General features: G+C 41.4%; 1 protein-coding gene across 1 annotated transcript; it reads right to left on the reverse strand.

Annotated features, from left to right (window-relative positions):
• Window positions 1-1,218: 1,218 nt before the first annotated feature.
• On the reverse strand, window positions 1,219-12,054 carry LOC131474819 (centriolar coiled-coil protein of 110 kDa-like). Its single transcript, XM_058652508.1, has 14 exons — window positions 11,866-12,054; window positions 9,639-9,827; window positions 8,450-8,578; window positions 6,930-8,145; window positions 6,679-6,800; window positions 6,368-6,545; window positions 5,985-6,094; window positions 4,057-4,173; window positions 3,829-3,930; window positions 3,628-3,744; window positions 3,392-3,465; window positions 3,201-3,266; window positions 3,043-3,102; window positions 1,219-2,245 (listed from the first exon to the last, which is right to left on the reverse strand). The coding sequence occupies exons 2-14, from the start codon at window positions 9,801-9,803 to the stop codon at window positions 2,170-2,172; spliced, it is 2,532 nt and encodes an 843-aa protein (XP_058508491.1). The 5' UTR covers window positions 9,804-9,827; window positions 11,866-12,054; the 3' UTR covers window positions 1,219-2,169.
• Window positions 12,055-14,410: the final 2,356 nt, after the last annotated feature.

Genomic DNA, 14,410 nt, shown 5'->3' on the forward strand with positions numbered 1-14,410 from the left:
GCATTTAGGCTGCTTTTTTGCATTACTATGTTAAAATGTATATACGGAGGCTATAAGAATATGTAATATTCTTAAACGTTATTCATCATCAGCACAACAGATGATGAACAACGTTTTTTTTTTCATTTTCACCAACTAAACACACAAAAAGTACTACATTTTTTAAAAATCGGATTGAATTTGTGAAACTTGGAAATACACAGGTCTAGGTTCAGCAACATTATGTGCCCAAAGAATGAGGTCAGCTGACTACCTGAATGTAATGAATGAAGAAGCAAGATGACAATGCCAGGATTCATCAGGCTCAAATTGTGAAAGAGTGGTTCAGGGAGCATGATACATCATTTTCACACATGGATTGGCCACCACAGAGTCCAGACCTTAACTCCATTGAGAATCTTTGGGATGTGCTGGAGAAGGCTTTGCTCAGTGGCCCGACTCTCCCATCATCAATACAAGATCTTGGTGAAAAGTGAATGCATCACTGGACGGAAATAAATCTTGTGACATTGCAGAAGCTTATGGAAACAATGCCACAGTGACTGAGTGCCGTAATCAAAGCTAAAGGCGGTCAAACGAGTATGGGACCCTTTTTTTCAGGTGGCGACTTTTTTATTTTCATTTATTTAAATATGCAATTTAAAATTGATCCTAACTTTGACTGAACAACACATACAAAGACGTTCATTTTGTAAAGCCTGAAGAGGTGAGCTATAAACACACCCCCCATTTAAGGAGTTGTGTATTATTCCCATGGCAATTTACCAAGAGTGCGCCACTAATCTGTGCCACGTGAGCGCTAAGGGTTAATGCATTAGTCTGACTTGTTTTATTGTCAGATTGTGTTTTTTTTCTTTCCATTGAAGAGACAGCGCTCTGTCTATCCTGTGATTGGTCAAAGTCTACCTTCACTCTTCACTTGTTTTTCTAAGGCTGGAAGCAGAGCCGAGGAGGACAGGTGCAGAAGTCTAATTCTCTCTCAAATTACTTTTATTATATTATGCTGAAAGCTTATTCTGCAATTATTGCTCAGTAATGCCAAAATATGCTGCCTGTCCAGATTTAAATGAAATAATGAGGTTTTGGTTCTTTTACTATCACATGTAAACAATGGCAGTAACTTTTACAAGCCTGTTGAAAGTCCTTGCATGGCTTACTGTGTCAAGCGAGTTTGACATAACATATAAATTCAATGTACAGTATCATGAATCAGAAAAGTTCAAATAATTGCAGAATTTATTTTTGTCTTAGAAAACATGACACTTTTGGCATTTTAAATACAAATAAATAAAGAAAAAAGATAACAGCAGAGTCAGGGAACGACGTCGTCACATTACACAACTTAGTAGAAAGTGAATGTGGCATTAAGTGAGTGAACCAATAATGTGGCTTGACAATCAATTCACATATGTTAACATATATATAAGACAAAATGTCCTTGTATTCACAGTCTAAGCCTTAGTTTTGAAAATTTGCATGCACTTTATATATATATATATATTTATATGTGTGTGTGTGTGTGTGTGTTAATCTTTTATTCTACTTTATTACTAGCAAACTAAACACCCAATTCTTGCCGTCTCTATTTCTATGGTTTAATTTACAATGCAGCTTCCCAGTGTGTAAACAAATACATTTCTTTATATATTTTTTTATATTAGGCATCGATTTCAGTCAAATCCTGAAAACTCACTGTAGTGTCTGAGAGCACTGTAAATCCAGCACCATCCGATAACGAGAAAAGAAAAAAAAGAAGAGGTTTTCAAAGCCCTTGAACAAAAATACTCAAAATGTAAGAATTACACACACTTACATTTCATAAGCGTTGACATGAACCTGACATTTGTAAATTCACTTACAGTTATAAGTACTACAGTAGAGGCTCATAAACTCATACTGATAGATACAGACATGCTGAAAATGGAAACTGCGCCTACTTAATTACTCGAGCGACATGTACACTATAGCGATCAGTTGTTGGCCCTAAAAGCTACAGCAGCTAAAACAATGGTACTGTGATCATGTATACAATCATTTGAACTTCAGAAGGCAGATTAAACAACATCATACTATTAGCAGCGCTCCCTGGAGTTTAAGTGGTGCAATTGTTTGTGTTAAAAGACTAAAAATTCAAGTTTACAGGTCAGGTGATGTTGAAGTCCTCCACTGTTAACCCAAAGAATGCTGCTTCTTCAGGCTGTCTGAGCGCTTTACTCTCTCCTCTGGGGTCTTTCTGTGCCAGCTCCTGTGAGGAAATCAAAAGATAATTCTTTTACACTTCATTTAAATTAACAAAATGTCACCTAGGTTAGCACTCTTGCCTTTGCAGCAAGGAGAACTGGGGATTAGGCACACACTAATTTGACCATAGGCGCGAGTGTGAGAGTGAATGGTTGTGTGCCCCTAGATGTGGCCCTGAGATGCAGCATAAAGTGGTAGAAGATGAGTGAGAGGGACCTTTTCACTTTCCATGAAGTTTGTTTTTCCTGTCAAAACGTTTTTGGTAGTTTCCCCTCTCTGTTGTCGTCGTTGTTGTTGTGAATTTGAGGTTTAAAATGAAATAAAAGGACCGATCACTCAACTACGCAGTCCTCCCCAAGGTTGACTCTAGGTATCAGCAGAAGGCGGCTCTCGCCTCTCTCTCCTCTCCTCCAAACCAAAGACATACCTTAACACTGAGATTCAGAGGAGGATGCCCAACTGTTGACATCTCCTTGTTCATGTTTGGCATTATCTCAGCGCTCCTCAGATCTGAGCTGTCTTCAATAAAGAACTTTGTGCAGAATTTGTACAGATTGTGTATAATAGTCGGCGCACGTACTGAGTGTTTTTGCAACACTAACCCGTTTCAGCTTTGAATTATATGAGCCACCGCTCCGGCTAATGCAAGCTGCATGTCTGGCTCCTGAGGCAGCATGACAACCTGTTTACATCTGTTTACATGGCTGCCAATGAAAGCCTTTCTGGGCAAATATTTTCATGTCATGCACACTGCCAGTGTGGCCCAGCCGCTACTGGTAGCGAGCAAGTGTATCAACTCACCCCTGGTGGTTCAATTGGCCTGGGACAGGAGCATTTGAGCATTGACTTGGCTTAAGGACTCTGGGAAAGAGAAAAACAAGAATGTAATGATTAAAGAAACTGTTTTCTGGGCATATTAGCACACTAAGCAAAAAGTGGAAAAGGGTGAAACAATACACCTGTTGGTAGTGGGGCTCTTTGGCTTCTGCTGAATCTTCCTAGTCTGTGCTGGGGATTCACCAACCCTGGAGGGGATGTATACATAAAAAAATACAGCCAATACCTGGATCTGATCTAACAAACTAAGCAATAACAACTGAAACCGGAACCCATACACTGTGGACGTCTGTGTTCCTCATCCCCATCTTACCTCTTTTTCCTGTCCAGGGACCTCTGTGTGGCAGCAGACAGAACCACTCTCTCCTTCACGCACTTGGCTTTTTCCTGCAGGTTGCACACATTCATGTGAGACACTGTTTGTGATAATCGACTAGTTGTCATGCTGCAGCAAATCTAGATGACCCAAACAAATTCCGTTCAGGTCAGTATATAAAAGAATACGTATAAATGTCATCTTTGGAATGTTGTCATGCAAATTCTTGTTACCAAGTCTCTGAGCTTCTTCTCCACACGGAGCTCCCTGTCCTGCCGCACCAGCGCTAATTGATCCCCCACAGGCATTTCAAAGAAGATGTCATGGATGTCATAAAGGGCTGCACGTAACTATGGCACAAAAGACATGCACACACGTAAACACAGAGCAAGAGGGACATCTGCTGTCTATAGACCGTCATTTCACATTTATACCTGGGCTTTAACTCTCTCCTGCAGGGAAAGATCTTGTGTGGAGAGTCTGCATTTCCTCTGTGGCGCTTCACTCTGGAACGAGCGGATGAACTCCTGTGTGTCCTATGGATGCATTTATACAGTACACATTATCAAACACACATTTTCACAGGCGTCACTAGCATGAATTATTTGATGTGTTTGAGTGCGTAAGCGAGAGGGAGAGAAAGAGAGGGAGAGTAACCTCACCGCAATGGTCTGCCGCAGGTGTTTGACTTTCTCTGTTTTGAGCAGTCTGCGTGTGAGGAAACCACGAGCGATGGCCCCGAGTCGATTGAGTGTCCTCTGCTGCTCTGCTGTCAGAACCTGCGAATTGTGAAGACAGAAATATGCAGGGGGCTTATAAAATAATAATAAAACCCTTTTCAATTGTGTGGCAGTGGGGTGTGGTTAGAGGAGTGGTTAGAGGAGTGGCTCAGCCGGTGATCAGACAGCTGGACAGAATCAGGTAATCAGTCAGCTATATAAGCACACTTGTAATCTACGTGCAATAGTACGTGCTTGGTTTTCGTGTCTGTAGGTCAACTGAACGTTTACTGAAGCAGTGTCTGTCTGTGAGCTCTGTCATGTCTTTAGTTGCTGTATTTCTCTGATGAACTGATATAGATTAGCTGTTTGGGTTTCAGCCATAAATCATACATGAAAAGGCAAAACACACGGAGGATGTCTGCTTGGTGACAGCCGATCATGAAAGGCACAGACTTATTAAACACTGCTTTGCCTGTGTTATGACCCTGGGTCATAATATATTTTAGTTTGCCTGTTCTGCTGTTATTTCTGTTCTGCTGTTGTTCCTCCCTGCCTGAGGGTGGTGCTACTACCCTTGGTGTTTCTTTTCATAGGTGCAGGTACTGACTGCTGATTGGAGAAGGAAGATTGGGAGGAGTATAAAATGGCCGCCGCTTGAGCTGTTCTTCCTCTTCTCTTGACCCTACTCCCAACAGCATCTGGCTTTGTTCTGTCTAGTTGGTATTTGTATTTATTGTTGAAGCTTTTGGGTCCAGTAATCCAGGTAACGGTAAGGCTGGGTAGCTCTTTCCTTTAAAGCTTATTTTCTGTTTATTTTATAGGGAGTCAGATCAGAAACCTGTATTTTAATTTTCTTTACTTTTGATAGGGAAGTTAGGTTGGGATATAGATTGTTTTGTTTGTTGTTTTGAGCCACGCTCACCCTGACGATAATTGCTACCATTGTCTACTTGGAGTATTAAAATAAATGATTGTTTGTGAGCTCCAGCTTTGTGGCCTTGGTCGTCCTTGGGAGTGGGGAAAGAGGAGAGCAACTTTTTATGTTAGGCACGGTTCCCCTAGGCCCCCTGTACTCTTAAAGGTGACATCGAATGCTTGTATCGCACATATATGTAAGTTATGGAGGTCTACTTACATATATTAACTTGGTTAAAAACCTCCTAGTCGCTGCAAACAAGCCGATCAAAATATCTCCTCACTGACGCTCTTGTCAGCCGCGCTGTTTCAGACCAAAATCACACCCCCAGAACATGGACTGTGTTGTGATTGGCCAGCCAACGAGAGCTTTCCCACTGTCCTGTGATTGGCCAGGTACCTCGAAGTGACGTAATTGGTAGGCCAGCTCTCAGATACACAGCTCCCCCTTTGGCACGGTGGATGCTCTGCATCTCAGCAGCTACAACGAGAGTAGTTCTTCTTCTTCTGCGGTTGAATGTACGCAACCGGATGTGCCCGGACTAGTGCCGCACCAGGAGGCGCTACAGTGGTGAGGTTTTCTGATGACATCATTAGCATAGGGAAGTGCCGATCCGCTTCGCAGAGCCCAGGAAAACAATAAAACCCTATTTTCTCAGCAGTGGCTGAACTGTTTGTTCTGAAACTTTAGGGTTTCATAAACGAGGTAATGACGCAGATACACACACATACGTAGCGTTAATTGGAGCTTCCGGTCTATGTCGCCTTTAAGAATCATTTGTTAGTGTTAGTTTTCATCTACGGAGGTTAGAAGTCCCTGGTTAGTGCATTTGATCTCCTCATGGCACAGCGCGTAAACTGGACATGATGTCACACAAAATGTGACAAAAAAAAATATGGCTTAGGTTTACAAGGCCTCACAGAAACACAGAAACACTCACGTGTATACCCACCAAACTTAGCCTTCCTCGAGGTTTGCCAGCTGACCGAGAGGGCCCCCACAGATAAACTGGAGGCTGGACAGAGGGAGTGCACACACTGGAACTAACAGGGCTGGGAAAACCTTTAAAGAGAGTAAAAAACAGATCACCACTGCCACCATGTATGACATACAGGCTCTTAAGCAATTAGCGATAATTTGCTGTATGACAACAGCAACAGTTACTGCAATAAGTATGTGTATTGTACAAAAAAAAACATCTCAGAATATACATTAATATTTCAATCATAAAAACATGTTGTTCATTTTCGTCCTGCCTTAACTACTTTGCTCTGTGTAAAAAAATAGTTGTTTAAATGGTAAATTTAAACAAGAGTGCGCGTAATGAAGTTGTACCTATACTGAGTCCCGGTGATCGCTCAGATGGTGTGTGGGCAGGGCTAAGAGCTGGGCAGGAGGGGCTCACGATGGGGCAGCTGTCACTTATAGACCTACGCTTCCACCCACAGCCATCCCCACTCAGAGGCCGCAGACACTGCTGCTCCTTCAGCCTTCGCTCTGTCTCTTCAAGTTCCTAAACATATGTATGCAGAGGTACAAACACAACTCAGGTTATTTTAAAGAAATCTTCAACAGATAATACTGCTTATTGCCTAAAATGTTTGTATCTGCTACTGTGCATTATGTGTGTGATTACGTGTGCTGACCAGACGGAGGCACTGTTGCTCTTTCTCTTGCTCAGCCAGAAGCAGTGACATCTGCAAAGCATGCTCCTCCTCCAGAAGTCTTTGCATGTCCCCGAGAGCCTGCACTTGCCTTTGGGGTTGCTCTGTTGACAAGTACAAACAAACATGTACATACAACTACATTAAACCTAAAAGATACAGAGAAAGGGACGGAGATCTCATACACGATAAAACTGTTGTGTTTACTAAAAAACAACGTAGGAGAGATTCACCTGTCTTGCTTTCTTGTGTTTCAGGTGCATTCCTGAGGACTGTTGATGTGATCCTTCCATTGTGTGGGCCCTGAGGACCATCAGGCTCCATTCTGACTGTAACGTGGGCCATGTCAGGGGTCACATGGGGCCTCAGCAGAGACAGGGAAGGATTCTCGACTTCATATGACTGGGTTAAGGGGGCTGCAGGGCTGCGCCAACCTGGAGCCAACAGTGGAACTCCTGCCATAAAACGAGGGACCCTTTCCTTGCTGCGATCTATGTGCCCGACTCCGGAGCAATAGTTCTGCAACTGGCTGTCCATGGTGTGGCAGCGCCGGCGAAAACCTGCACCCGAATGGTCATGATGTCCCATTAGACTGGGCATTGAGGCCACAATTGGGCTACAGGCCTCGCGCACAGGACTGGTTCCACAATGACTGGATAGATGATTCCCACTGCTGCTAACGTTACCCCCACCTTCTCTCCCCACTTGGCCACAGTGATTGGAGGACTTTGTGGACCCTACGAGGGCTTCCCCCCAGTCTGCCATGCTAGCACCTTCCCGTGTCCTTTCTGGGCTTCGCGGGACAAGGTCTGCTGGGCTAATGGGAAACGAAATATGGATGTTGCCTGCAGAAACTGGGCGTGGTCTGCGTCTCCGTGCACATGGACTACCGCTGGACTCAGGACTGCGGAGACGAGCATACCGGTCAGGTAAACATGGTGACAGGCAGCCAGACTGTTGGAGAGTGGGTTCGAAGAAGGTTTGGTGCAGGCTTTGGGTCTGAGGTGTGCCAGTAGGGCTATGATGCAGACTGAATCCAAACTCAATGCCTGTCCCCCCCTTGGAATGACAGCTTTTATTCTCCTTGTCAGAGACAGTCTCAGACTTGGCTATGTGGGTGAGTTTTGACCCTTGCTGGCTCTGCTCTTTCTTCACATACTCTCTTGATTTCTTGAGAAGGCTGTCTAAGCTAATGTCGTCGTCGTCCTCCTCCTCCTCTTCCTCCTCTTCACTCCTCTCTCCCCTCTCCACCTTCAGTTCCACCACTGCATTGCAGCCACTGAGACTGACAGTCCCAGAGCACTGAGTGTTAAGCTGATCATTTGTCTGAAGCCCAAATCCAGGTTCGCTGGGACGTCTAGATGAATCAGTGACCAAGGTGTAGCCACTTACTGCCACAGATGTAGAAACTGGCAGCTTGTTAGCCTCTTCACTCTGCACTTTGTGTGTCTGTATATAAGCAATAATAACAAATATCAACAGATTTCAGCATATCTAATGCAACAGAAAAGTCAGATCCACTGATGGTTATACTATATGTAACCTATTATCAATGGACATTGGTTTATAGCACTGACATACAAAGGAACAAGTGCCTATAGGATATTTGGAGATTTACAAATGGGCAAATTAGCTTCAGAGGATGAGATGATAAAATGGGGCCATGATCTGGTTAAAACTGCACAGCTGGCTAAACAGAATGCCCTTACCAGAGCAGTACCAGGTCTGTGAGCAGGTTCAATGTGCTACTCACCTGAGTTTGATCCAGTACATCCTGAACTTGAGCCAAAAGCTCATTCCTCTGCTGGTTCTGCCTGTTCACTTCCTGCAAGACTGCTCTTTCTCTGTGGCGACACATGTCAGTGCGCTGCTCTGCACTCAGCTGTAGACAGACAATACACACTCAATTTAAAGAAAAAACTTTGAGGCTCATCTTTTGCACAAAATCAAATCTGCTGTAACCTGTAAAGAAAATGTTGTTTGTTATCACTTATCACATGAAATAGGAGATGAGACGTGGATCTTGATGCATATTATAATAATAATAATAATACACAGTTCAATTTCAGAATACCATCCTAATCCTGCAGCCCAGCTGGCGAGTCAGTAGTTGAACTAACAGCACATACTATAGTAATACAGCCAGCCAGTGCATGTGTCTGTACCTTGTATTATTTACATATATTATTTATTTACATATATATATTATTACATATGTAATATATATATATATATATATATGTATATGTATATGTATATATATATATATATATATATATATATATATATATACCTTTTAACTGATAATCTCACAACTGATACATAATTGCATTACAACAAATGAGCAGTTATTGTTGCCATGTTCCAGCAGTTTCTAAGCTTACAAAAGCAACTTATCACAGTATAGTGGACAAACATTAGGCCATATTTATTGAGAGTATTTTTTCAGTTAATTATAACTACTGCTGGACCACATGGGAAAAAACAAAACAAAAAACAAAACCCTATACTCTGACCCCACTATAACATAATATATGTATATTATTCAGTGGCCTCTGCACCACCTGGCTGTACCTGAAAACGTATTTACTCAGCAGTCATCAGCAGATTGGATTCTCCTGACTGACATCAGACAGGCTCGATGAACCTCATCATCTCCTCTCTTTCCCATGCCTACCACAGATCTAATTACCACTAATCGGCCCACCGCTTGAAGATGTAAGATGAAATGTGTATCAAAGCCTCCTTTTTAGTTACTACACTAACTGTTTCTATGCAGCACAGAAATACAAACACACAAACAAAACATTGTCCAGTGAAACCAACCAAACATTTTGTCAGTAAAAAGCAGAGACTTGTTTGTGATTGAATATTTTGTGTCATATCATGCCTTCCATTAGCATTAGTTCTCATGCCTGTTTTTTTCCTCCTCCCCTACTTACCAGTGGCGAAAGCACTGCTCTTCCATAAAATCGAATGACCGAACAAGCTTTCAGGGAACACAGTGGCTCACATGTCGCCTTCTTGAATTTCCCCTCCTCCTGCAGAATGGCCAGAGTCCGCAGGCAGAACTCCTCATAGCTTTCCATCTCTGGACACCCGCACATCTGCACTCACCGTGTAGCCTCGTGCTGTTCAATTAAATGGAGAGCGTGGAGTTAAAGGAACTGTCAGCACATTTACATGCACAGCTTAGTCGAGCTAATGCCGTAGTCCGACTGAGATAGGCAATTGGACTACTGGCCAATTTGAGTATACACGCAGAGGAGAAAATCGATTTATTGGCCGTATAATGTCTGACTCCGCCTCCGTAGGTGGTGCTTTACATCACAGAAAAACTGCTGTACATGGTAATCGTACAACAAATTAGATCGAGCAAGGCTCTTGTGGATGCTGTGTTGTCCGAAAAAAGACTCCGCCAACATATGAGAGAACTTCCGGGTCAACGACCGGGGAGTAAGCGTATACATGCAGGAGTAATCGCACTGTGAATTGCATTATCCAGGTATGTTAGTCCAACTAAGACTAGCTCAATTTTAGTGACGTTAAGAAAACCAAATTACTATCGGTATCTTAGTATCTTAGTCTAAAATCTAAAATTGGACTTTTAACATGCATGTAAATGCACAAAATATAAATGCTTGGACCAGACTGGGTCATCTTTTACTAAACATGTATGTCTGAACGACACCTTTCCACCTTCAGTGGAAGTTTCAGTGTGTAAGTACTAGTTACATGTACTGGTGGGACTGCAGATTATGACAAACTCCTTCCTTTCCCAATGGTGTCAGGGAACTACGTACCAGCAAAATGGTTGAAAATTATCTTCATTTGCATATTAAAGCCCCTTTTCCACCTATGCTCACAGCTTGACTCAAAATAGTACCTACTCAACGTGCATAAAACATTCGTTTTACACGTGACACACACAAACCAGTCACTAGTGACTTGTAAAGCAGTTGTTTTCAGTGTAACTAAATCATTAGAATCAGTTAGTTAAATATTTGGTCAGTACTTTCTCCATGACCGGAGCACGGACGCCATCTGACACAGTCACGGGACAGGTAAAGAAAGACCCTTGCCTTGAGTACTTAAATATTACTAAATATTACACGCTGGACCTTTAATAACCTTTAAAGAAATGTCTGTTGGGCTCATTCAATAAAAGGTCAGCCACGTAATCTCCTATGAGATAAGCCAACATGAAGATGCACATGAACAAACCCCTGCTTTGTTAACAATAAAAAGCAAAAGTAAATAAACAAGAGTAAAGTAAAATAACAAGAGTAGAGCTAAAGTTAGCCCAACTAACACCACTGAGGCCAAGTGGAAAATACAAAATAAAAGACTGAAAGCTACACCCAAAATGCATGTTCTATTTACTTATATATATGTATATTTTTTGTGTGTATATATATATATATATACATATACATATACATATATATATATATATATATATATATATATATATATATATATATATATATATATATATGTATGGTTTGGGAGAGACTTGGAAACATTGGAAACCATCCGGACTCATAAGAGTAAAACAAATCGCCTGCAACAAAAGAGGCTCTGTCTCGCTTTAAGTGTTTTTATCGCACTCATCACATTCCTGTCATTCCTCCTCTACAGTCAGTTTGTTCCTGTCTGCCATTTCCTTGTGTCACTGAAATAAAAGCCTAATCGATACAGTTTCTATTTCTGAACAGTGGGGGCCGGGGAAGAGACCCTGAGCAGAGACTGGGCGTTAGCGAATGCGCACAGATGTTGCAGCCTCTGGATGCAATTAAAAATACAATTTATTTTTTTTAAATATATTACAAATTAAATTCCTAGTGTAGCAGGTGTGATAAAAATATCATTACAAAGGTTTTAATTCAGCCTGGTGTCCGCATCGGTGCAGCTGTAACGCGGTGACAGTTGCCTATAGTTACAGCAGCTTTTCTCCCCAGATTCCCATTCAGATTTCAGTGACAGCACGGCACATGTATAGCACCGATTGTCTCTTTGAACGCAGCGATAATAGACGAAGCTTTTACTGCGACAGGATTGATGGTGACATTCACAAGAAACAATCGATTTTTTTCGGAGCCAGAGAGGCGCTTGGGTGCAGATGTGGCTTACTGGCGCGCGGTCTATGGCGCGCTGTCATTCTCTTACCTTCACCATGGAGGAGGAGAAAATGATCATAACATTTCATGTCCTTTGTCCCGACGACGAGTGTTGGAAATCTGTCGTAAGATATATAATAAAAGAAACAATTCCTGTGGCGGTTATAACGTGAAGACCGTGGTCCTTCCTCTGAACCCCGAGCCCCTGCCCATCAACATCATCACCCTCATCCTCATTTTCTATCGTTTCCAACTCTTCCGGGCTCCAACAGCGCCCCCTAGCCACGAGTGAATCCAGTAAAACCCACAATGCTTGACAAATGTACCCAATGTAAGGTTTGTGCCCAAGCTGCCCTACATTAACAGCATTGGTAATTATCAAAATCATTTTCTTATGTTTCAGTTATGTGTTTTTATGCTAAAAATATAATTATTATTGTTATGCATGAATTTCCAAATGTACTGTTTTACAAAAAATAGTAAATCACATTATTTCTTGATTAAGAAATTATAGTTATTTTCTTGAATTCCTGAGCAGAAACATTAGTTTTATTGCTTGAATGTTTTGCTTGATTAATTTCTGAATATATTCTATATTATATTATATTATATTACAGTATATTATCTGTATAGCTGTGGTGTATGGCCTTACATTTAATTCTTTGTTATTGCATAGCTGTGGGGTATTTTCCTTCTTTTCTTTCTTTCTTTCTTTCAAATTGTGTAACATCCTTGCTTGTTTTTCAGGATTTGAATTTGGAGGTTTTTTCTTAGAGCCACACACGTTTAGGAAGCCTTGTACTTTTATTTTGAAGTATCATCAAAACTCTTTACTGGTTTTACTTTTATAGCAGATTCATGCATATCATCACATGCATACATTCCTGAAAATATAGGCCAATTGCATATGGTGGATATCTTTCAATGTTTTCTTTATTATGAGACTCAAAAACACGGTAGCGTTACAACAAGTCACCACACCTTCACTCCATCTAGAGAACAAAAATGGCGTCGCTGCTCTCACAACTCATCTCTTGATGGTAAATCTTGACGTATAGGCTGAGCAATGCGCATATTTTCCTTGTTCTTCTCAAGTAGCGCGTCAATGTCACTTTCTCTGAAAATGCCTCTGGAATCCTGCCGGGGAAAAAAGAAGTTCTCAAAAGAGCAAGTTGGATTAGATATTAATGTTTATTTGGACACGTCCTACCTCAAAAGACTGGCGTTTGACCCCAACACATGCTTTGGACTCCTCATAGCACAGGACAATACCCAGATTCTTTGGTTCTTTATTCACCAACGCTTCGCGAAACTGGGCATAACGAGAATCTGTATGGGGATTCAGGGATGGAGTTTTGTAAAAACTTACAACACTATACAAATCTTCTAACAATATACCCCTGACCTTACCTAGCAGTTGAATGCAGGAGGACACAAGTTTGTTATTGGTTTTGTGGTCATTTTTGAATGACGACACTTTCTTACACACACCACCACGGATGAGGTTTTCGACTGCCGTCTGTCTGTTCTCATCTGGGGCCTGCTTCAGTGCTTTCTCAATCTCTGGAAGGCAGTATGTACATGTTTTTATTTAAAAAGCAAAACCTTCACATATAAAATGAGTACAGTAAGTTGATTGTCTGTCCACCATACCTTGTGCCATAGTCAGACAACTTTCACAATAGGTCTCTGTTAAAAAAGAAACCAGTTTGAGCTGATGACATCCAACAGAAACCAAAACTGAAGCCAAGTCACAAAAACTGTCATGACATTTCATTTACTTACGGCGATCTGTCTCTTTCGGCTGCACAGGAAGGAGGAAGCATGTACACACTAAAAATATTAAGATCTCCATAGTTAATGACTGCAGAGCAGACAGTGACACATGTGAACTGGTAGTTTTCTATAAAAGTCAGAACAGTGAACTGTGCACACTGTCATCTTCTCTTTCACATAATGTGGTCACGTGAGTCCAGGAACAATAGGATCACATCATTCCACAAATGGTACATGTCCAGTTTTTCAGGTTTTCTCCCACTGTCTAAAAATACTTCTCAGAGACTGGAGCTGTTGTTCGCCTTTCAGAACACAACATAATACTGTGAACTAAAAAAAAAAAATCTTTACCATAGTTTGACAGACTGACAGACTACATCTTGGCTCCTCCTTTCAAAAATTAAAGTTAAAAAATACTTTCTTACACTGCAATAAAAACTAAATTGTCATTTGTTGAGCCACTTGAACCTTTAATTGAAGAGATTTTCAGTGTTTTCACCAACAAACCTTATTTTATTTCGCAAATATCCAATAAAAATAGAATGTGACAGCTGCAACAAACAAAAAAAAATGTTGGAAAACTTTGCAAGACTGAAGCGCTCACATGAGTAACATTGTTCCACAGTTAGCAGGTTAACTGATAATAGGTGACGGTGTGAAAATGGGTATAAAAAGAGCATCTGCCTCATGCCATGCAGGGATGGATCGATCAAACTTTGTGAGAGAATTCACAGTTAGTTCAAAACAATATTCCTCAGTGCAAGATTGCACATCTAAAGTACATAATACTTTCAAAAGACAGCAAACACACTATTATA

The sequence above is a fragment of the Solea solea genome, chromosome 16 (genome assembly GCF_958295425.1).
Source record: "Solea solea chromosome 16, fSolSol10.1, whole genome shotgun sequence".
In the NCBI taxonomy this organism is placed as follows: Eukaryota; Metazoa; Chordata; class Actinopteri; order Pleuronectiformes; family Soleidae; genus Solea; species Solea solea.